The sequence below is a fragment of the Rousettus aegyptiacus genome, unplaced genomic scaffold (assembly GCF_014176215.1).
Source record: "Rousettus aegyptiacus isolate mRouAeg1 unplaced genomic scaffold, mRouAeg1.p scaffold_m13_p_3, whole genome shotgun sequence".
Classification (NCBI taxonomy): domain Eukaryota; kingdom Metazoa; phylum Chordata; class Mammalia; order Chiroptera; family Pteropodidae; genus Rousettus; species Rousettus aegyptiacus.
The window spans coordinates 151,940,134-151,964,524 of record NW_023416306.1 but is presented as its reverse complement, the minus strand read 5'-3'; the positions used below and the strand labels follow the sequence as shown (position 1 = coordinate 151,964,524).

At 35.8% G+C, this 24,391-nt stretch overlaps 1 protein-coding gene across 11 annotated transcripts in view; it reads left to right on the top strand.

Moving 5' to 3' along the window:
* Positions 1-24,391, top strand: part of NUMB (NUMB endocytic adaptor protein) — a 128,407-nt gene that overhangs the window by 93,887 nt on the left and 10,129 nt on the right. For 6 of the 11 annotated variants that reach the window (XM_016134799.2, XM_016134785.2, XM_016134789.2 and 3 more), the window contains 4 exons: positions 623-697; positions 5,868-5,900; positions 20,075-20,149; positions 22,045-22,185. In XM_016134799.2, the coding sequence (XP_015990285.2) occupies positions 623-697; positions 5,868-5,900; positions 20,075-20,149; positions 22,045-22,185 (324 nt within the window). The remainder of the gene's footprint in view (positions 1-622; positions 698-5,867; positions 5,901-20,074; positions 20,150-22,044; positions 22,186-24,391) is intronic. The other 5 variants (XM_016134797.2, XM_016134787.2, XM_016134788.2 and 2 more) reach the window with 1 other exon arrangement.

Here is a 24,391-nt window from a genome sequence, read left to right as displayed (position 1 = left end):
ATATATATAGTTATCCTATTCCACACCTGTAAACTTTATTTAATTCACTCTGCCTAAAGTAGTTTCCCAAACTTTCAATCTGTTTCTACAAATGCTATGCGTCTTTTAAAGCTCTGATACACTGCCTTCTTAAAATCTTAGTTTTATGCTCTCTTTTTATGCGCTTGCTATTAAAGGAGTATGTGATCTGTTTAGTTTTGGAATAACTTATTTTTATTTATACTTTTTCAATATACGAGTGTGTTTATGTATATATGTATATAAGATAAATAATGTATACATACATATACACACAGACTTTGTATTAGGATTGTTTTTATGATTAGAGATACAGTAACTGTGTCTAGCATAGACTGTTATGCCTCAGATCCAGCAGATTCAAATATCATTTAGTGCCTGTCACATGCTCTTCTCTAATAACTCTGAGACATGTATTATAAATCTCATTGATATGAGGACACCGAAGATAAGTTAAAAGTTAACATTATCTTAACTTTCTACAATGGCTGAGTTTCTCGAGTGCAGGAATTCCAATATTCATTTTTCTACCATCTCATACCTACCGCATAGTAGCTACTCAGTAAATATAACAATAGCCCTAACTTTTTTCTTCTTTCTACAGTACCTTGGCCATGTGGAAGTTGATGAATCAAGAGGAATGCACATCTGTGAAGATGCCGTAAAAAGACTGAAAGCTGTATGTATTTGATGGTTACCAGTATTGATCTATATGCTGTAAATATTTTCTTAAAAGATTTTGCTCACTAAATTTTAGTGACCCACTTTCCAGTAAGAACAATGTTTCTCTTAAGGCAAAAAGATGAGCTCACTTAATAAGGGGGGCATCTCATGTCGTCATCCAAAGATATAAATTGTAAAGACCAACTTTCTCAATTTAGGCCAGACATTATCCAAAAGGTACTTTTGATTCAGAACCCTTATTAAACAAATGGTATGAAATCTTATAGACGAATAATATTCTAAAACCAGGATAAAACTATTTGAGTTAGTGTCTTAACTGTGATAACTTGGTTATAAATTAAATCTATAAGAAACAGCTTTCTAGGGAAAAGTAGAAGATGGAGATAGTCCGTGTTCTTGGCTAGTGAGGTTTACAATTTGGGAGGACTTATTATTATCTTGACTGCTACCCCCTAGTTTCCTTCTCTGTACTCCTCTAACATAAACAGTATATTTCCCCTGCCTTTTGCACAGACTTTAGCATACTTGACATGGAGACTCCTTTTCCAAGATAAATCATGTTTACTTTGCCTGTTATGTCATGGAACACATTCCAGGCACATGCCTCTGTATTTAATAAAAGGAGAGAATGGGTTCAGAGTTCATAAAGGTTTAGATTAAAGCATTGATTTCATAATTTGGAAAGTGTTGATTTCATAATTTGGAAAGGTTTGAAGAATGTTTCATAAACTCTGACAGCCCTCTTCACAACCTTCCGTCTTTCCAATGTGTGGCCTTTCTCCACTTTGCTATGAAAGCTTTAAGTGTGACTTCTGCATGCCCTTGCCCCAAATAGCATTAAATACTTGTTGCTTTGGGTTTGCTTGTATGGTGGGCTGCTTCAATTTTAGCTACTGATGAGTGCTTTTTTTCCCTCAATTTGCTTAATAACCAAAAGTTTTCTGCTGCTTGGTACATTTTTTAATGACCTCTTTTCTATAAGTCCTCATTATAAAAGATAAAATGAAGGAAGCAACCAACTCAGGTGGATTATATTTTGAAACAAATGCCTGAATCTATACAAAGAACTAAAAAAAAAAAAGCCAATATAGACACATTTCCACATACATATACACACATATCATTTACCTTAGATTTTGGTCATTTAAATTCTTAAATGATTGAAGCCCTTCCTAGTCTGTCTGTGTACTCCAATTAATATTAAAGGGACTTAATCCATATGTTATGGTACATGAAACTATAATTTGTAGACTTGTTGTGTCTGGCTGAATATATCCCCCAGTTAAATACAACTTCAGATAATGTAATTTCCCAAGAAATATAAATTTAATCTCCTCTTTAACAAAATAATTTTAAGTTCACTAGAAAAATAAGTTTAACTAAGAACATTTAAAAAAATAATGCAGTGATTTGCCCCATAGTCATTAAAGAATATTTTTAACATCATAATACTAATAACTGAAAACAACAGACAAATCTGAACACAGTAGATAGACCTGAAATAAACTATAAATAGTTATTAAAATCTTATAACTTATATAAGTTAGTTAGAACGTCACTGTGGAACGAGCCTTTAGAAAGTCTTTTACTTCAGAGTATGGTTTTTTGTTCACTAAATAAGGAAAAACTAGGCTGGTTTAAGTTTGCCCAGAAGTATTAGGAAATGGTATTATTTAGATGTTTAATGAGCAGTTAATCCTCTTTACTGTCTACTTTTTTTAAAACTTGCTTTTAATTAGAAGCATCTCTTTATTATATAGGTAGTACATATTCATTGTGTAAACTACAATTTAAAAAAACAGTATATAAAATCTCTTGCAATCCCGGAGATAGCATTATTCATCATCTAGTTTTAAAACTAATTTTTTAGTTGAGTGAATGTTTTTGTTTTATTTTTTTAACCAAAAATATTATAAACTATAAGCATGATTATTTGAGGTATAAGATTATTTAGGTAATAAAATTCAATGAGTTTTTCTTTCACTAGAATTAGGAACAAAATTGCCTTTTAATAAACTATTACCTATGCCTATACAATGTCTGGCACATAGTAACCACTCAAAAAATAATTTTTGGAATGAATATACAGAAAATAATTCAGTCAGTCCTCAATATGTGGTCAAATTGAATCTCATAATAATCAAAATCATGTTTAATGTTTGAAAATTTAAGAAACCCTTTTGCTTATCTCTAAAATATCCTTATTTTCCTAGGCATTTTATAACTAAAATGAATTTTTAGATAAATGTTGATTGCTTTTCTAGACATATTTAAACTTTTGACCTTTGAGGGGAAATTGACCACTTCTGAACTTTTCATTCAAGAAGTTTGTTTTTAAAAATGTTTCAAATCAACCCTGTCCAGGAGACTTGGAGCAAATGTTGTTTATAATTTTACATAGGAAAACATGTATTTAAAAAAATAAGATTGAATTTTTAGGTAACTGATGTCAGTTTCCTGTTTATTATACTCCGTGAAACTTCCCCCTTGTATAAATAATACCCTTCCTAATGCTGGACTGAGAAGCTTGCAGAAAGTTGGAAGCCTTTGAAATGTTGTTCTTCTCGGATCACTGTTGTCCACAAAAATTCATGACTTTTGTGTTCTTTTCATATTTTTACTATGCCTAAATTTCTAGTTGCCTTCCCCCTTACCAAACATTCACCTAACAAACATTTATAATCTATAACAAATATCTATAATAAATGTATGTAATCTAAAACAAACATGTGTAATGTAACAAACATCTATAATTAGATGTGGCAGATGCTTATATTTGCCAAAAGCTATGTCTCTGGAGGTGTTTTTTGTTTGTTTGTTTTTAGAGATCATAAAGCAAATGTAAAAGTGTACAGACCTACAGATTAAAGAAAAAATAGCCTGTCTATAGACCTAGTTTGAATGCCAGAGTTTTAAAAATTGAAGAATTATATAGCTCAGAAATACGAGTTAAGTAGCAAAACAAACATCTTAAACTTGAATGATCTTTGAATTAAAAATCTAACATTCTATTGCTTTTTAAATTTCTGGGAATTGAGGAAGGAGGGTAATTTGCAAGTGTAGTTTCCTTCTCCATGAAGTAGTCCCTTACAATTTAGGACTATTTTAACTTCAATTAGGAGTTAGTTGCAAACTTAATATACACAAATGAAAAGATATTATAACTAAACAAGAGAGTACTTTAAACATATGCTTCTCAGAGCATAAATATGTGTAAATTATTTTTTACTTTGTATATATATATATATATATAAAGTGAGTTACAGCTATTTTTAACTCATTTACTTTGTGACATGATTAGCCATTTAGAAACTTAGACTGTATAGGATATTGCCTGTGGGCAATCTGTTGTCCATTTTTAGTGCCTTTATGTTATAGTCCGTTGCTGGGTGAGGAGTAATGTCATGTATCAGTCTGTTCTGTAATAAGTGTATCGAGCCTTTGGTTATCTTTCTTGACACTGATCCAAAATGCCCTTCCTTTTAAAAGGTCTTTTCTTCCCATTGTCTCTGTAAATGTGTCTCTGTCTTTGTTTTAGACTAGTTTCATTATACTACCAATTCCTAATATGTTGATTTTTTTATTCACTATTTGATATATTTTTTCTAATATATGTTCTTGTTTTAGCAGGTAAAAGAACCATAACTTAAAAAAAAACAATATTATTCTCTAATAACTATCTTTTTTATGCATTTTGCATGTCAACTGTTTTCATTAACATCTGATATCTTTTATAAAAAGAAGGCAAACTCCATGTTTAACAAGAGCTTTTCTGGGAGCTAAATTGAATATTAACAGATCTCTTTCCCTCACCTCCCTGTCCCTCCAGAATGGGGAATCTTTTAACTTTGGCTGCATCCTTAAAAGCTGATGGTTGGTTGCTCACAGTCTAACAAAACTAGGGTTACCAAACTTGGCAGCAGAAATAAAGTTAGTCTTATTGTGTTAACTACTCCCAATTATTTTATTATTTTTCCAGCTTAAGTTCACAACATTTCACGGAAATATTTGATGCTAGTTGTCATTTTCAAAACTGAGGGAGCAAATAAACTATTCAGTGTTTAAACGACTTTATAAATTGTCTGAGTGTCAAATTTTAGTACAGTAGTCTTTTTCTAGACCTTTATCTATCATTAAAAACTGATTATGAAAAGTAAAGGCTTAAAGTATAGTTCAACCAAAGCTCAGAAATGTAAAGTTAAGGTAGCTTGGATAAGTTAGAACCCATCTACTTTGCATAAGTTCTTCAGATTTTAAATGGTGGCCAGCTTTCAAAGTTTGTATATGCTTAAAAACTGATGTTGGGACCACAGGTAGCTATGTCTCTCTCATCTACATAGCTTCAGAACTGTATATACTTATAACTGTCTATGCAAGTTTCTTTATTCTAAAACAGCATTTAAATAGAAAACAAAACCCATTTCTTAAATTTCAGTTGTAGTTCACAAATGTGGTCTGGTTCTCAGATATATTTGTTTTCTCAGCTCCAGTGAAATCATCAGCCTTATGTTCTTGATAGATGATTTATTCTATGTTTGGAATAGAACATATTATTTCTCCGTGATTGTCATGGAATTGATCACACACATAAAATCAGTCCTAATGTGTAATTAAGGAAATTGTGAACTCAGTAAGAGAAGGTCTGACAAGGACCCTTGCTGCACACTCATAATTTAATTTTTATGTGTTTCTTTGTTATGTGATAATGTGATCATTTGAATATGAACCAGTTTTATAAGTTAATGACTTCCACATCGTTGACCACTTTTCAATTGAAAAATGTATGTGACACTAATCTATTTACTACTCACTATGATGAAATTTAAAATGCAGACCTCACCAAACCAGTATGCCCTGATCTTTTTCTCTGCTACCAAATTTGGATAATCTCTGTTTTAAAAATAAATAGAAAATACTAAACTAACACGTTGCTCTGCATGGGTACAGGTTCCGACTTCTTCTCATTCTTCCCATGGATTCTTAGGCCATACAGTGTGTTTCCTTGCATTTTCATGTCACTCCTGGTATGGATAACTCTAAAATTCTCACTCCCTCCCCTTCCACTTTGCCCTTTACCCAACTTCTGTCTGTGCGTTTTGGTGTGAAACCCTGGGACATTTAGCCCATACAGTAATAGCACTCGACTTGTCCCCCTGTTCCTCCAGGAAAGGAAGTTCTTCAAAGGCTTCTTTGGAAAAGTAAGTTTGATGCCACATTTGTGCTTGCTTAATAAGGAGTTACACCCCTAGTTTAGCACTGACATATTTTTTAAGTACAGCTTTGGTATCTTTATAATACAGGAATTGATTCGACTCTATATGGAAATTAATGAGTTAGAAAGTTGCTATCTATGATATTACCTGTGTCTGTTGATACTATATCTGATGATTCCTAGGGAAGTCCAATAAACAAATCGATAGGTTAAAAAAGGATTGTCTCTTGAAGACTAGGTGTTAATTTGACCTTGCAAAACCTTTCCTATTAGCGGTATCAGCTGAATTTTTAACAAGTGAGTTTTTACTTAGTGTTCAATATTGACAGAGAAATGGGAAGAAATAGTAAGTTCAAGTGAAAATTAAATGTACCCCAAATTTGACATTCAATACTATTACTTTTTTTCAATCTAAGTTAAATTTCAGATCAAGTAAGTAAAATTATATAAACTTATCTTCAGGGATCCTGTGATTTTTAACCTGGGCTACTAATCTAAGGAAAACTGTCTTTGTTTATCAAATATCTAGTTTATCAAATATCTGTCATATGTGGAATGTTGTTTATGTAGATGCTTTTCAAGTAATGATTGTTTAATGTTCAGATTTCCCTAGAATTAATAATATATATACAAATAGGTAAATACGTTTCTAACATTTTTGTGTCCAAGCTTATCGTTGTTTAGTTTTAAGTGTTACAAAATAATACAGACTGAGATGGTATAAGACAAAACTATTGTCATTGGATAACTGAGTGTAAATTACTAAAAGTTTATGTGACTATAAAAATTCCATCACAATTGTTTTTTTACTGGGTGGTTTTGTTACTTCGAAAATTTATTTTATTTTTATTTATTTATTTTAATTCCCCCTCCACCCCCCACTTCCACCCCTGACCTACGGTTGTTGCAGTCTCCCCTTAAGAGCTGGATCTCTGAAGGCAGGGTGTCTCCTCCCACGCAGTGGGCACCCAGGACCTGGCACACCCAGGGGGCCTAGCATGCCTGGGGTATGGACCATGGCTCCACTGGGGCGCGATCCCAGGACATTCTGCGTGTGCAGTAGAAGTGCTAACCACTACTCTGTGGAACCACCTTGGAAATTTGCTTTAAAGAACAAATAGTTTTCATTTCCTTCTTAAGTAAATATTTTAGTAATAATCTACTTTTACATGTTCTTGTTTAGATCACCTTTATAGTAATGTAAACAAATTAAGGGATTTTAGGTTGAATGGTTTAGTTTAGTTACTACTGTCTATCTGAAAAAAAAAATCATATAATTGACCCACAGATGTCACAATAAAAAATTTTAATAGAGATTTTGAGTCTGAATCAAATCAACAGGTCCATAGTATGTGGGATCCATATCTGGAAAGAATTAATCCTATAGACAGTTGTATCATTATTAATTGGCACTTATTTGTTTAGGAATTTTTTTTGTATTTTCCAAATAGACTCTCTCAAAGCAATTTCACAGCACCACAATTATCATACAATTTTAATTATTTTCAAAGTGATCAGTTTTTATTGTCTTTTATAGTTAAACAGCCTTGTTTATGAAGGCTAGGTTATTGAAAATATTGATTTGGTTTATAGAAAAACATGTTAAAAGTATATATTTTTAAAAGGTTATAACATGGTGTTAGGGAACAAAGATAGCTTTCACTTCAAAATCGATCCCAGAGTGGCAGCACTCATCACTGTATATAACGGGGTCATGGTGCCCCTACAGAGTAGCTGAACTGGGTCACACTGTGCTTCTTAGCTGTTTCCACTGCTTTTGGCTTGCATGATAAATTTATATGACATGAGAAGGAATATTATGAATCATTTCACTTCATCTTTACAATAACCCTGAAATTATTATTCCGCCTATTTTATGAGGAAACTAAAGTGACCCTCCTGAATTCACAGATCTAACAAGTGTTGGAAGCTAGGATTTGAATCCAAATAAATCTGATTCTTGAGCCCACACTCTTAATCACTGTGCTATACAATCACTCTGTTTTTGTATTATTTATAAGTGAAGTTGAAAATATTTAACCTTAAAAGATGCTACTAAATTAAAGAGCTTCCTATAAAGTCACTTTTACTTTCTTCTTTAAAGGTAGTAATTGAACTTTAGAGTTCGTCTCCAGTTAATTCCTTTTATTAGTTAGAGTTTTAAAGAGTTTTCCTTTGGTTCAAACTAACATTTTATTTTTCTAGAGATAGTTAAATCATACTAGTGAGTTTGACTCCTCTAGGATTTAAGCAATCTTCTACTGGCATCCATGAACAAATGTGACTATCAGAATTTTTTCATATCTTATCACAGGAAGAATTCTTTTTATGGCAGGACAATTTTATTCCATACAATTTTCAAAATTACAATAAGTAATTCACAGAGTTTAGAAAGCTGAGGCAGAAGAAAGCATTATTCATAATATCATCAGAAATGTGCTTTTAAATGAAAAACTTTACTTTGGAGCTTTTTAAATCTTTCAAGTTGTCATTATTCAACTCAACTTCCACACTACTCTACAAGAAATAGGCCAGTGAAAGAGTCTTGGTTTACTGAGTTTGTTAAGTCAGTTGTGGTTTGATGAAAGCCAAACATGAAGAATCTCATAGAACAATATATGACAAGGAGTTTTTTATCCCTTATAGTCTCTCATAAATTTTGATACTTTCTTGGCTTCATATCATTTGTGATTTAATGGTCCAGGATAAAGAGAACATCAGTTATCAAGAAGTGTCTCTGTCAAACATGTTTGCATAAAAGTAGGTAGATGTGAGAATTATCAGCCCTGAATCTGAACTGATGTCATGGCCAGGACAGCTTCCTTTTTTCCCTAAGTTGCTTCCCAGACCCGACTGCCCCACATCCCTTTTCCAGCTGGTGGGAGCAGTGCCTCCAGAAGCTTTAGGAGTAGGGAATAGATAAACCTGGGTCTGTTACAGGACTGTATGGTAAACCCATTGTAAGCTTACACATAGCTTAGAAGGAAAAAACTGAGAACCTGAAGTGACTTTTTCCAGACTAGCTGCATTAAATTGCTCATTGTTTTAGGAAAGCCAAGAATGTACTCAACTTTTTAGGAAGTGTTAATATGCAACTTAATTAGTGTATTTGGCCACACTAGCCCAATACTTTATTACCAAGTAATTACGGGTCATTTAACATTTGAAAAGGATTTTATAATTTTAATATATTTGAGGAACTCTATGAGTTAAGTAATCTATATTCCCGTTTTTATGAAGAACTGACTGGACAGAGACATCAAATGTTCTTAGGCCACCCTGTTAGGTCTCTTTTTAAAGTCATTATATTGGAAAAACTCAGCCTCCTGTGAGTCTTTCTCCTGTATGTCTCATTTACTGTTCACACAAAACACTTCACTTCTGGTCACCAACTGTGTGATTTTTTTCCTTTACCCCGCAATTTTCTGCTACGCCAGCTGGGTGTCCTACAATTTAACTAAATTCTGACACTGTCTCCCTGGAGATAGTGTCAGATTCTACGGGTTCAGGGCTCAGTCCCACAAGACTGCCCCTTACTTCAGATGCCAATCACAAATAGTAGGTCCCCAGGTTACTCACAACTTCTGCCCAGTTGGCTACAAACCAGAGGTTCTCGTGACCTTCTCAGGTTTGATCAGTTTGCTAGAACAGTTCACAGAACTCAGGGAAACACATTTACAAGCTTATTAAAGAATATGATCAAGGATACAGATGAACAGTCAGATAAAGAGATGCATAGGGTGAGGTCTAGGAGGGCCCGAAGCATTGGAGCTTCTGTCCCCATGGAATTGGGTGCATCACCCTCCTGGTGTGGATGTCTTTACCATCCCGAAGCTCTCCGAACCGTGTAATGTTGGGCTTTTATGGAAGCTTCCTCACATAGGCATGATCAATTTTTAATTCCATTTCATCCCCTGTCCCCTCTCTGGAGGCGGGAGTGGGGCTAAAAATGCCAAGCTTCTAATCATCACTTGTTCTTTTTGGTGACCAGCCCGATATAGAAGCCACCTAGGAGCCCACCTAGAGTCGCCTTATTATAACAAAAGATGCTCCTAGTGCTCTTATTTCTTAAGAATTTACAAGGGTTTTAGAACCCCTATGTCAGGAATAGGTCAAAGACCAAATATTAGGACAAGAGATGCTCATAGTGCTTTAATTACTTAGGAAATTACAAGGATTTCAGGAGCTCTGTGCCATGAACTGCGGGCCAAGACTGATATCTATTTTTTATTATTTTACAGCCATTTACTTGTATTTATGTAGAGCTTTTTAGTTTATGATATTCTTTGACCTACTTTATAATTTGCTACTCACAACAGTTCAGTGAATTAGGATAATTCATGAAACACATTTTACAAATGAATGAACAAGCTCAAAGAAGTCACCCAGCTGGTAGTAAAATGGCAGTGCCTACCCTGAAACCAAGATTTTCTGAAGGCTGGCGCAAAGTTCTTTCACCTACCCCTTGTTGAAGTTCTCATTCAGTAGTGTTGGCCTCTGCTCTCCTCAAGCATAATGAATGGAGCAGTGACTAATGCAGAGGACATGAGACAGTTCAAGGGCCCGAATGTCTCCCGCAAACATGGACTGTATGGCCTGCACACAGTTTATAAATTTGAATTAGTTGCCAGTATTTCAAACACTGAAAACTAGCACATAAAAAAACTAGGTTATCTGCTTAAAAATGAGAAGATCTGGCTAAACAGCATGCTTCCGATGTGACAGTAGTGGCTTGAGCTGAGTAGTGACTGTCCCCTTTCGCTGCCTGTTTGCCACAGTCCGTGCCACGCCCTCTCGTCTTTATACTCGGCCCGCTTTGTTCATTTTGTTACCTGCTGCTAAACCCTGTAAGCATTTGTGTTTGCGAACTCCTCCCAGGGCTGTGATGTCCCTTTGATTTGGTGGGAGTGGGTAACCACTTCAAGCTGCCTAAAAATTACCCAAAATATTATATCTGTTCTAAGTGATCCTATTAATGTACTGCCAAATATATTTTTTCAAGTTTTCACACTTTTACAGTTGTTAAATGGCATCATTAGAAATTGTTCCAATGTAGAGGATGAATTTTTGAAAGGCAACACAGGGTTATATTGTTTTCATCTAATCCTCGAGAATAAAACATTTCATGGTATTTACAGCCCTCTTAAATCAGTGTACTCATATCTACGTTCTATTTTAGATTTCCCAAATTTTCTCCTCTGATAAATCGTACTTAGTGCTTCTCTTCCATTCTGGGTCCTTTTCTTTAAAAGTGAGGGAATATCTACTGCCTCTTTCCTTTTCTTCCTGTTTTTTAAAATCCTATGCCCTTCTGTAGATCTTACTGTCCTTGCATTTTATTAGATGCATCTTTTAGGATTTGGTTTATTTTTCTTTTTGAAGTGCATCATAACAAATTTATGAAGGAAAAAAAGTCCTGAGAGTGATCAGAAGATTTCCATTCATTCTTGGTTCTATTATTTCCTGTGACATGACAGATTAGAGGGTCAAATGCCTTGGTCATTGATTTTTTTCTAGATTAAAAAAATTCAAAAACAAAGTCAGCTTAAGCTTCAAGTCACAGTTGGTGTCTAAAACATGCTAGGTCGGTGCTAGGCTATCAAATACAATTATAAGCAAGACAGCCTTCTTTTTTCTTTAACCCATTTACTCTCTCATGAGAGATGACTTTTTTCTTACACCTCCAGAATTTCTAACTCTGTTCTGTCCTTCAGCTGATGACCTTGCTTCTACTTCACTGAAAAAATGGAATCAATCAGAAGAAAGCTCTTGCGTGCCCCCTCCACACCTACTCAGCTACCCGCATCCATGCCCGCATACACTCTGTTTCTCCGTCTGTTCAAGGGACGAGCATGCTGCTGCCAGGGGCCTGCTCCTCACTCGATTCTTCTACTCCAGCTTCTACTTATTCCAGCAATGCAGCCCCCTCTCTCTTCCATAATCAGTCTTTCTTTAGTGGATCCTCCATTAGCATAAAAACCATCTTTTGAGAGAAAAAAAAAGGTTTCTTCTTCACGCCTTCAGTTTCTACTCTCCCTTCCTTAGTCAGACTCATTTAATTAGGCTTTTACCCTCACCACTCCACCAAAGCTGTTCTTGTCACTTCTTTATTACCATGCCAATGGTCCTATCACCTTACTCGGCGTGTTAGCATTCGACATAGCCCATCACTCCCCTGCATTGAAACACTCTGTTCCTTTGGGGTTTAGAGATCATACTCTCTTGGGTTTTTTTTTTTTTTTCCTTTTTTTCTTATAATGCTGCCTACTTCTCAGTCTGCAGACTCTTCTCTAACTACACGTCTCCCTTAAGGATCTCATCCAGTGTCATGGGTTTGAATATCATCTCTATGTGCTGATTTTGAAATTTCTGTATCTAGACTTCTCCCCTGAACTCCATACAGGTATTTCCATCTTAAAAGCCATATAGCATAAGGGTCAAGGGCACAGACTCTGGGGAGCCAGATTGCTTGCATTTAATCCTGGCTCAGCCACTTAGTCTGATAACCTTGGAAAGGGTTATTAACTACCTGTACCTCAGTTTCCCCACCTATAAAAAAAGGATAATACTAATACCAACTTCATGTGATTGTTCTGAAGATTAAATGACTAAGTATAAGCAAAGTGTACAAAAAAGCCTGCCATAGTAGATAAGTGTTAGGTGGTGTTATCATCATCATTAATCATTTCACACCATGCATCTAACACTAACATGTCACAAATCAAATTCCTAATCTTTCTCTCCCTAACTACTCTTCCCTAGTCTTCCCCATCTCATATACAGCAACTCTGTCCCTGTAATCCAGCTAAAGTTTTTGGATCTGATCGTGACTCCTCTCTCTCTCTCTCTCTCTCTCTCTTAAACCCTATATCCGGTCCCTTAACAGCTTCTGTCTCACCACTTCCACTTCTCCGCCCTGGTCCAAGCCAGCTTCTCCTCTTACCTGAATCATTGCCATAGTGTTCTACTTCCCCTGTTTTTATCATCGTTCCCCTACCATCTCATTCGTTAAGATACCAGACTGAGTGATCTTTTTTAAGACAGAGGTCTTATTGTGTTGCTCCACTGCCCCAGATCTTCAGTAGCTTCCTGACCTACTCGGACTCTTTTGGGCCTTGCAGGCCACTGTACATGAATTCCCTCTGTTCCTTTTCCTGCCTCCTCCTATTCTTACTCCCTCTGTTCTAGCCGCACTAACCTCCTTGTCATTGCTTGAGCACACCAGGTATACTTCCACCTCAGGACCTTTGCACTTGCTTTATCCTCTAGTCTGAAACACATCATCCAGATATCTGCATGGCCTACTTCCTCAAATTTTTTCATTCTTTGTTCAAAATCACCATTCTTGGTGAGGACCCTATTTTAAATTCCAAATACCATTCTTTTTCATATACACATACTTAATATTCCCCTTCCCAGCTTGATTTTTCTTTGATCAGGCTTATCAGCATTTGTCATACCTTTTACTCATTTGTTTATCTCTTCCTCACTAAAATGTAAGCTCTCCAAGAACAGAGATCTTCATCTGTTTTGTTCACTGCTCAATCTTCAATGCCTCAAATAGGATGTGGTCCATAGTAGCTGCTCCAAAATATTTGAGTTAGTGGATGAATAGATGAATAAATGACAAATGCACTGCTTTCAAGGTGACTCTGTAGTGGGAGAAATCAGACAAATTTAAAAAAATGGTTACCAAATTGTGTAACATTAACAAGTGCTACTGGACCAGAGGAAGGATAAATGTGAGAGGTTGTGATGAAAGTTTAAGAGGAAATGACACCTAAGGCTGTGACTTAAAACTATGAGTTTCAATTAAACTAAGTTAGAGGGAGAAGGCATTTCACACAGAAGGAACAGCGTTAACAGGACCAATGGGATGAGAGAGAACATGCTCCACTCATTCATTCATTCAGCCTAGGGATGCACAGAAGAAACAAAAGCTAAGACCCAGGTTTTGGGTATGGATGACCAAAGGAAGGGGCAATCATTCATTGTGCAAAGAGGCATGATGGATTCAGTTTTGGAGAGGTTGAACTGGAGATGCCTGCGGAATTTTCATTTCTGCTATTACAGTGTTTGAAATATGAATTTAATATTAGAAGAATCCCTAGAATCCCCCCTCCTCAATAAAAATACTTTGACAAACTAGAAGAGCTAAATTGTCTCCAAAAATCTCTCCTTTGCTGTAGCATGTTTGTGACATGCTACCATCCCTATTTTGTTTTCCCCTGAAAGCTTTAAATGGTCCCTCTTACTTAAGAAAATGCAGAAAAAGTGTATTTTAGTGTCCCAGATTAAAAGTTACTGTACTTTTAATTGAAGCAGCCATTAGAGACAGCGCCAGTCTCAAATCCTGTAGAAAATTATGTTTCTTTCCCTTCATCATTTTGTCCTTTGGGGAATACCCATGGCATGTTGGAATTAAAAAAAAAATTTTGTTTATTACATGATTCTGTTCAGAAATTCAAATATCAAATTACAGATTTTTAAGGCCCTTCTCAGAATAAAAAAAAAAAAAAATGAAGCCCTTTTTCCCATGAAAGGAAAGAAGTCTCTTCATTCATCATAAGGCACACCGTATTATGGTTGCCTGTCAATATTTCATTAATACTCCGTAATGACTGGGTTATCTCTGTGTATAGGTGTGACGGAAAGACTGACCTGTGATTCTTTACACGTTGGGTGTCCTTGGAGACCTCTTTGGGGTGTAGCAGAAAGAACTCTGTACAGTAGGATGGCAAATCACTACTGTTCTGCCCCTCCCGCCCAAATCGTTTGCCCCTGTGCTTCGTGACGTCTCATGGCTCTGCCAAATTACACTCCCATGGGTCCGTGTAGCATTTCTTTGCTTTGGCCTACAGCAGGACACTGGCTTAACTTTTTTTGTTCTTTTCATATGCCCAGCAGAATTGTCTTGCCTCCAAATATTACTTTGATTTATGTGATTAATTGCATGCTCTTGTTCTAATTGGTGATTTTGGGAATCATAGAACTTTAGAGTTGGACAGCACCTGAGATCTGAGTCACAGTTTAAAATAATAGATAGGCTATAAGCACATTTGTTAAAAAAAAAAAAAAAAAAAAAAAATTAAGGGACACAGTTTTAAACAGGTGTAATACTTCAATATAATGAATTGTCCTTCCAAAAGATTTAATTAATGGTCCCTTTCCCGGGATCATGATGATTTATACCAGAGATTGACATTCTGTGGCCCACTACCTATTTTGGTAAATAGCTTTATTGGAACAAAGGCATGTTCATTTGTTTACATATTGTCTGTGGCTGCTTTTGTGCTATAGTGGCAGAGTTGAGTAGTTGCGACATAGACTGTTTGGCCTGCAAAGCTTTAAATATTTATCTGGTCTTTCACAGAAAATGTTTGGGCATCCCTGATTTAAACAGCTTAAAAACTTCTCTAACTGGGAATCTAAAGTACTTTCCCAGATAACACCAATATGTAAAATGAAAGAGCAGCTGTAAGGAGCTACCAGCCTACCAAGAATATCACCAACTGTGATCTTCATCCTTTGTCAATCTATTTTTTTTTTTAGTTGATATCTACTTAAAAAAATACTCCGGAGAGAGATTGATAGATAAGTAGATGGCTTTTTAACATTGTAATTAGTTATTTCAGTTGCCTTTTATTATAACTTTTATATTTAGGGGATAGTGATCTTACAGTGTACTGAGTTTATTTAAGCTATTTCCATGTCATTTTTACAACCATTGTGTGTTTCTTCACTGTGTTATTTTCACGTTATTTTCATGTGTGTTTCTTTTACTTACAGTACAAGTTTCCTGATTAAGTAATTTGTAATAGATCCACTATCTACTATTATTTCTCCAGTGTCGGCTTGCTTAATTTCTGTGTTGGTTTATATCTACCCATAATAAAAAGTATTTAAGGCAGATGTTAATTTTAAAATTCTAAGTTGACTATTTAGAGAGTTGAGTGGTTACTTGAAAGTTATACTTAACTTTTGTCATCTTTCACTCATAGTTTAGCTCGATCCTTCTCAGATTTCATCATTTTAAATTATAAGTTACTGAAGTTCTGTCCATGTTAAACTCATTTTCTTCCTTTGAAGAATAAGCAATTTTCTCTTTGTTATAAACTGTGTTTTTAGTGGATTGACACTAGTCGGTGTAAGTTCTACCTATAACCTTGAAATTATTACTAAAGTAGAAAGTGTTGGTAAAATAATTCTGTATGTCTCACATCTGTATTACCCCTATCACATTTTTATTAGTTTCTGAAGTATTATGTAATCTTTTTTTTAAGGGGTGTTTTTGTCACTAAGATGTACATAAATTCTACATTTCGTATAGGGTTATCTTTCCCCTCACCCCCGCCCCTTTGGTTAGCTAACTTTGAACTTATCTTCTTGGGTATTAGCTTAAGTATACAGTTTTAGGGCAAACAAAAGCACTTTCATCTTTTATGACTTTTATCATTTTCTAAAAATTGCTTAGGAATCTTAGTTTATATTATGAATGAAAGACTCAAAGCATTGCTATTATAGAATTTGTGAGAGGAAGTCTGGACATAATTTCAGCTACAGGTACCTTAATATTTCCATACCTGGTTGAATTAACTGTAATCTGGCAAGCTAGTGACATCCAAGAGCCGGTCCTCAGACGTATAAACAAATACAGAAAGAATTTATCTGTTTTCTTCCCCTATTTAGAGAGATCAGAGGCCTTGAAATATGAGAAATACAATACCTCACTGATTAGTACAACACCATAAAAATTGTAATAAAGACATACCTCAAAAGGTAGAGATGTTTCTATAACAGTATTTTGGGCCAAGAAATTGTTTCTTTTCCCTGTATATTGTAAGGAGACTAAATGGGAAACGGTCCCATTTTAAAATGACCTTTTATTGTCCCCTCCTTTGGCCTCCCAGCCGAGGAAGTTATCCTACCTATCTGTCGCCTCAGGTGCTGAACGCCACAGGCTGCAACTGCACAGTAATCAGATGAATCGAACTTCAGATGTAAATTTCTGACACAGGGTTTTCAGTGCCACCTGGTAGGCTTCTGTGTCACTGATCAGTTGTTTCCCGTTCCCTACAGCAGATACTTAGCACATTTATTCCTTCGACAGATATTTCTTACACCCCTACTCTGTGCCAGGCGTTGTTCTAAGTTCTGAGCATAGACACAGCACTGAACAATAAAGGTGGAAAAAACGTGCCGTCATGGACGGCACCTTCCAGCAAAATGCTAACCTCTGCCCAAGGGGTGGCCGAATGTGGGCAGATTCTGTTGTTGGTGGGGTGACTGTTATCTCATTGCCTGAAACAGCCCCAGTGTGACACCTGTTGCAGGGTTTTAGTAGCGCCCCCCCCCTTTCACTTTCAAGGCAGGCCCAGGTTGAACAGAAAGTCACATGCCCACTCTAGTTTTAAACCTTTTCCATTTATTAATCTATTTAATCCTCGTAATAATCCCATGAGGTGTTTACATTTATTAACATCATTATGTAGGTATGGAAACTGAAGCATAGAGAAGTTGAGTAATTTACCTTTGGTCACGCTAATAAGTGACAGAACCAGAATTCAAAACCCCAAATAGCCTGGCTCTAGAGTTTCTGCTCTGAGTCCCTATGCTATACTGCCCCTAGACCGCTATTACAAATCTTTACTGTCTTACTCTGCCTGTCCGCCTTCCACTCCACAGCAGAGTAAAGAGAGTAGCAGATAATCTCATCTCCTTCATGGATAAACTTGCGCTTCTCCAGTAAACTTCCCCAACTTGACACTCCCTCCTTTACAAATCTGTCTGCATTTCTACCCAGCCTCACTCCATCCCTCCATTTCAAAGAAGGGACATCTCTCTTCCTGTCTAAAACTTTTAATCTAGCCTCCGTCCCATCCACCTCCTGGATGACTTTGTTTTCTAAATTATTCTCTTTTTCTTGGGCTTTCAGTCTCCATCTTGCCATTAGCTTTTCCCATTCAGTGTGTAGGTATGATTGATTGATTGTTGAAAGTGTATCACTCTTTCAAGAAGCTTTACTGTTGGGAAAAGTTTTTAAAAGTATATTAATAATATAATGATGATACATAGCTACCAATTATTTATTACCCTGTTTAAGTTCCAGGTACTGTGTATATCTCTGATCCTTTTACCAACCCTACAAATACTTTACAGATGAAATATATACAATTCTACCTTAGAATTCACTGCCGAGCTTCAGACCTGTATATCCAATTGCCTGTTAGATGTCTCCACTGGATGTTGCACAGACATCTCAAACTTTGCTTGTCTAAAACTGAAACCCTATTCTTCCCCTTCTCAAACTGGCTTTTGCATCTCTTCTATACTCCATCTTAGTTTGTGGTACCCTCTCCACCCAGTTACCCAGGCTAGAAACCAGAGTGGAATCCTCAACTGCTCCCTTACATTTACCATTTAAAACTTTCTCATCTCCATCTCTTTCTCAACCAAGGGAGCTCAACCCTCATTTTCTCTCCTCTGTAATCTTGTGGTCTTTTCCCCTCCTGTCAGTCTATTTCCAACCCCCTCCACTGCGGCCAAAGTGATATTTTAAAACTGCAAACCTATTTAATCATGTTTAAATTCCTCCAGTAGCTTCGGGTTGCCCACATAATTAAGGTAGGATTCTTCAGCAGGCATACAAGGCCCTCTTGCCTAGGCCTTTCCCACTCTCCCTCTCTCACTGCGCCTCATCTACTCATCCTACTTTCAGGCCGTACTGAAGTATTTGTAGAGCCCAGACTTGCTGTGTCCTGTGCTGCTTTTTCTTCTGCCTGGCACGTGCGCTGCCTGTCAGTTCCTCCCCCCACTGCCCTGGCCTGGGCATCTAGAAGAATTATTTCGGTACTCAATTCAGTCTTCTTTGAATAACCTTCCTTGATTCCACAAATAGATTTGACCATGCCTCATCTCTGACATCATTATACATTTGTTTTCAGCTCTACTATAGCACTTTTTACTGTATTTTTTGTTTGTTTGTTTATCTGAGTGTCACGTTTCAATGGGCTATGAACTCTTCAAGTAGTTCTACAGCCTAGCATATAATGTTAATAGGCTCTCAACAGATGTGTGGTCGTGAGGGAGATAATGAGCTTGGAGTGGATCACAGTTTTATTTAAATAAGGCATGCCTTCCGTATTGAGCGTTGGGCTGGGACACATACAGGGGAGAACGGTAGACATTCTTTTATCCTCCTTTGCCCCTTCTAGAAGCTGCTGCTCCAGCCGTTAGTGCCTGATTTCTTTTGATGTATACTTTTTATGATGTTTTTATACCTATTCTCAGCCTTCACTTTGCTTTTGATTTATTTTACTTGTATTCTTTGAGCAATTAGAAAAGAAGGAAGCTGTTCAATTCCTATTACAAGTTTCCACTCTCCCATTTTCATTCCGTCACATGAGAAATCATACATCAGCTTGTTCCCATGTGATTCTTGTGTGCAAAAGAAATCTTTTCTCAGCCAGTAAAAAGAATTCAGGTTATAATAGCAATATCCTTTCAACAGTTTTTCAATCTCCTATGTCCCCCAAATGTCTCCATGCATTTAATGTCAAATTAAAAACTAAACCAGTTCTTTATTAATCCAAAGAGAAGAAATAATGGTTTTTAACAACTGTTAAAGGAATAATGAAGACTTCTTGGGTTTTTAACGTGAAAATTTCAGGTGACCAAGGGTTTTGCTATATACACTGGCGTCAAAGGATAGTACAATGGTCAGCATCTCAATTTAGACTTATGTATCACTCTAAATACACTCATAGAAGCTACTTGTGGTGTAACTCCTTATGTATTTAAATTTATCTGACTCTTGGTTTCTTGGTTTATTTTTTAAATGGGTGAAGAATCTACTTTATGAATTCTTTGCCCTTTACGGAATGTGATATCTTAGTTTTGATTCCATTTATCCCTTCCCCTTTACTTAATTTAATTGTATTGTTTTGCATTGTGTTTCTAAAATAATGGCTTTGGCTTATTTTTTCCTGAGTGTTTCTGCAGTTTGGTTTGAGTATCTGGCTTTGGGCACCCCTCCTGAACTTGGACTCCATTTGTACTTGTGACTTTTGGAAGGCAAAAGTCAGTGTTTTCTATGGACAATGACTCTTTTTTTAATATTGTGTGTGTCTGCTCCCCTTCCTTTTTGGTTTCTCTTAAAAGACTGGAAAGAAAGCAGTTAAGGCAGTCCTGTGGGTATCAGCAGATGGACTCAGAGTTGTGGATGAAAAAACTAAGGTAAAACTTTTATAAGCTTTAATGTTACTGCTCTTATGTTTTTTAACCCTTAACGATCAAACGTAATGCCATTCAGCTGTTACAGTTATTCTAAATCCTTCTACTTTGTCCAAAGTACAGTCTTCTGAGAGACTAGTTAACGTTCAGGAAACCAATTTAGTTACTCATTTACCTTATGGAAAATAGAATTCTCTCAACATTTTGCTCTACATGACAGCTTGTTTAGCCTACTAATCATTTTCATTTAATGTTAAAATCTAAGTTCTATTTTTGTTGTTACACGTTTTAAAAAAATATTTACCCTCACAGATTTGATGTAAAAGATAATGGACCTTTTACTACAGGTAAAAAAAAAATTTTTTTTAAGGGATAGACCACATCTGAAATTTCTTCTATCTTAATAGAACATTGTATTTTTAGAAAGTGATATTTAAGTTTGAAAACCCAACTTAAGTAAAAATCTTAAGGACTAGTAAATGACTCATTTGGTTAACATTTACTTAGAATTCACACAATAGCCCAAATCATAGGTAGTATTTTGCATTTGAAAGAAAGTGATGCCCGAATAAGAATAGAGACAGACTTTTCCCTGAGAGAGCATGTGGTGTTATATAAGTACATTTAATCATTAATTTAAATTTCCTAAGAGACCTAAATTTAACAAGAAGACAGTTTTCCAAAAAAAAACTCAAATGTCACTGGGCCTGGGAGAAAGTCTGGCAGTTGAATGGGTAACTCACCTAATGCATTTTAAGCGATTTAATATACCTACATTTTAGTTCTTTCGATCTTCCATCTAAGGCTTTTTCTTTAAGTTCAAGAGAACTGGTAGTCTTGAATTTATGTTACTCTTGGAAAAAATAATCATTTTAGTTAGATTATTTTTAAGAACTTGTGTAGTTTTCATTAGTGTTTTGGGTGAAATTTGTTGTACCTGGAGGCCGTTTTTCGTCATTTTATACAATAGTGAGAAAATGATGTTGCCCCCTGGTGGCTACTTACAGCACTGACATTAATTAGTTCTTTCCGTAGAGTGATAATAGTAATGGTGGATTACCACTCTTGGACCCAACGTAAGTGGAAAGGAAATTTTGCAATGTATATAATCTATGAAGGGCTCATATTTAGAATATAGAAATAACTCCCGCATATCAGTAAGAAAAATGACAGACAATCCAAAAGACTTGAAGAATTACTTTGCTGAAGGGGAAATTTATAGTAATCAAGATTATGCAAAATAAAATCATAATGAGCCACCAGAATTGCAGGTTTTTAAAAATTTGACTGGCAAGTTTTTGGAGCAACAGGAATTCTCAGTGAGGCTGTATAAAAGCCATTTTGTTTGTATGTTTTAGTTCTTGTAGCTCCACCTCAGGATCTAGGGATTCTAAACCATGGGGATATCATACAGAAGAGCCTCAGAGCCTCAAAACTTTTAAAAACATTTGTGTAACGTTTATACTCTGTATACTAGGCCATTCAGCAAGTATATAAACAGAAAATCGCGCTCAAATGATCAATAAGTTAATAAATACATAGAACTGTTCTGAGAATGATGTTATTAAATGTTATATAGAAATTGGATTAAATATATCAATTTATATATGTTTCAAATGGAACATGGAATATACCATGATAAAACTAGAATTAGCAAGCATATGTTTTAGACTACGAAAATGAGGTAAAGGAGGCATCTGGGCAAAGTGCCTTTTGAGATCTCTCCTAGGTCAAATTCTTAGTGTTCAGACTGCCGGCCTCGTACCCAGCTAGCTATTCCATAGCTGCATGCCTTAGATGTAGGGATTCTGTATTAAGAAATGCACATCCTGTGTTTACTCTGAGAAGCTTGAATAACCTCTTAAGTTCTCTCTTCCATTGTTCTTCCCTTTTTCTAGGACCTCATAGTTGACCAGACAATAGAAAAAGTTTCTTTCTGTGCCCCAGATAGGAACTTTGATAGAGCCTTCTCTTACATATGTCGTGATGGCACCACTCGACGCTGGATCTGTCATTGCTTCATGGCTGTCAAGGACACGGTGAGTTTAACATGGATTTCATCACCACTAGCCTCAGTTAACCAAGCTCCTTCCAGGTTGGCTCAGTCAAGCAATTCCCACTACATTTTTGACAAGTACGCGCTGTTACAGTACTTGGAAGTGCCTAAACTAGTCTGCTTTCACTCCTTTTATTCAAGTAGTTCACACTCTTGGTGTGATCTCGCAACTCATGGAGCAAGATGATTAGCTGAGATCCAAGGTCATTAAAGGAAAGTAAAAGTGTTCTGGTGAGGGTGGCTGCTAAACTTTATTCGAAACTTCATTATTAGAACAATTTTCAAGATTCTTACATGTATTTGTTTGCTAATACATCTGGCTAGAAGATATTGGCATTTGAAAGGTGTTTATAAATTTATTTGCATAGAAGGTATACTACAAATTAAAGAACTGAGTTAGAGTACATTTTCACTTAATTAAAAAAGTAGAAATACTAAATCATGGTATAATAAACTATGCTAGAAAATGTTGCATAGTAGAAATTTCTGTTTTTGTTTAAAAATAGAGAATAACCTATCATCCTTCATGTAAGTTACCCAAAATTTTGACATGAAAGACAGGTCTCCTACATGATGTTGATGACCTTAACTATATTATAGTATAGCACCGAGTGTGTAATTTATGAATTTTTAAAAGTCCAGACAGAATAAGGCACTGTAGCCATTCATGAAGGCTACAAGTCAGTAAACTCTCACCAAGGTTGAAGGGAAGTGGCTGCTTTACGCTATTAAGAACTCAGGCTCTGAAACAGATCTGGGTTCCAGACCTGATTTTGGTTCTTACCTAGCTGTGGCAAGTTACTTAACTTCTCTAAGTCTCAGTATCCACTTCTATAAGATGGAGGTAACAGTTGTGAAGACTTAGAAAACAAATATAAGCACTCTTAGCATTCGCTCTAGCCATGGTAACTTCTAAAAATGGTGGCTAATATTTTTAGAGCTGTTCCTCCAGCTGGGTCTGTCTTCAAGAACTTCTGCCCTAGAGCTAGGAGAAATAATAAGCTTCCCTGGCGTCTAGCTTCGTCCTTGTGGAACTGTATGCAAATGCAAACAGGTTGTAAGATTCTTTCGGTACTCCTATTTCATGCTTTAATACCTACCCTTGTATCATCCTTCTCAGAAGTTAAATGGCAACTCATGTAGATTAATAAAGAGTGAGGCTATCAGTCTTTAAGCAGTCAATGTGAAACCTTATAGTTCATAGTTATGTGAAATCTTAGGGACAAAAACAATTTCAGACATTATTTCTCCTTTTGGTATCTGATATTGGCATATAAAATCCAGTGAAATTACTTGCTCCGAGCCATATGTAGGAGCAGGTGCCTACATGGTGTGATTTTGAAAACTCCTCAAAGGTCTCCCTGTTCTCAAATATCTCTTCTCACTGTTAATAATGCCAGCAGTTACTATATCACCTCTAACTTTCTTTATTCTACAATGAGGGATATGGTTTAAAATATAGATTTTGAAATACCGATGATATATTACACAGCAGTGAAAAATGAAATCTTGTCATTTGTGACAACATAGATGGGCCTAGAGGATATTACGCTAAGTGACAGACAGAGGAAAGCAAATACCATATGGTTTCGCTTACAGGTGAACTCTTTAAAAAAAATGAACAAACAAAACAAAAACAGACTCATAGAAACAGAGACCAAAGGGATGGTTGGATGGGGGAGGGGGTCAGGGCAATGGGTGAAAAGGCGAAGGGGAATATAGTCAGTAATATCGTGATAAGTTTGCTCAGTAACAGGCGATTACTGGAATTAGTGGGGTGGTCACGTCGTAAGGTATAAAAATGTCGAATCACTGTATTTTGTACCTGAAACTAATCTAACTAATCTAACATTATATACCAATTATACTTAAATTTAATAAGTAAATAAAATGAGCAATGAATATGAAAAAATAAAAGTAAATAAAAATAAAAATAAAGAAAATACAAATAACTGTGGTAAAAAAATAATCCACTAAATTTATTAAATTTAGGTAATTCAGTGTATCTTTAAAACAATATTTAGTTTATATAAGCCTTCCTCTCTTCCCACAAACAAGTTAGTTTTATCTGTTTAATTCCTTTATAAGTAGAGTGTAGATGAAAACTTGCTTTAACTTCTGCCTTTGTGTAGCTTTGGGCTTAGAGCCAGAAGAATATGAGGAAGGTGTAGGGCAAAGCCTAAAAGCCC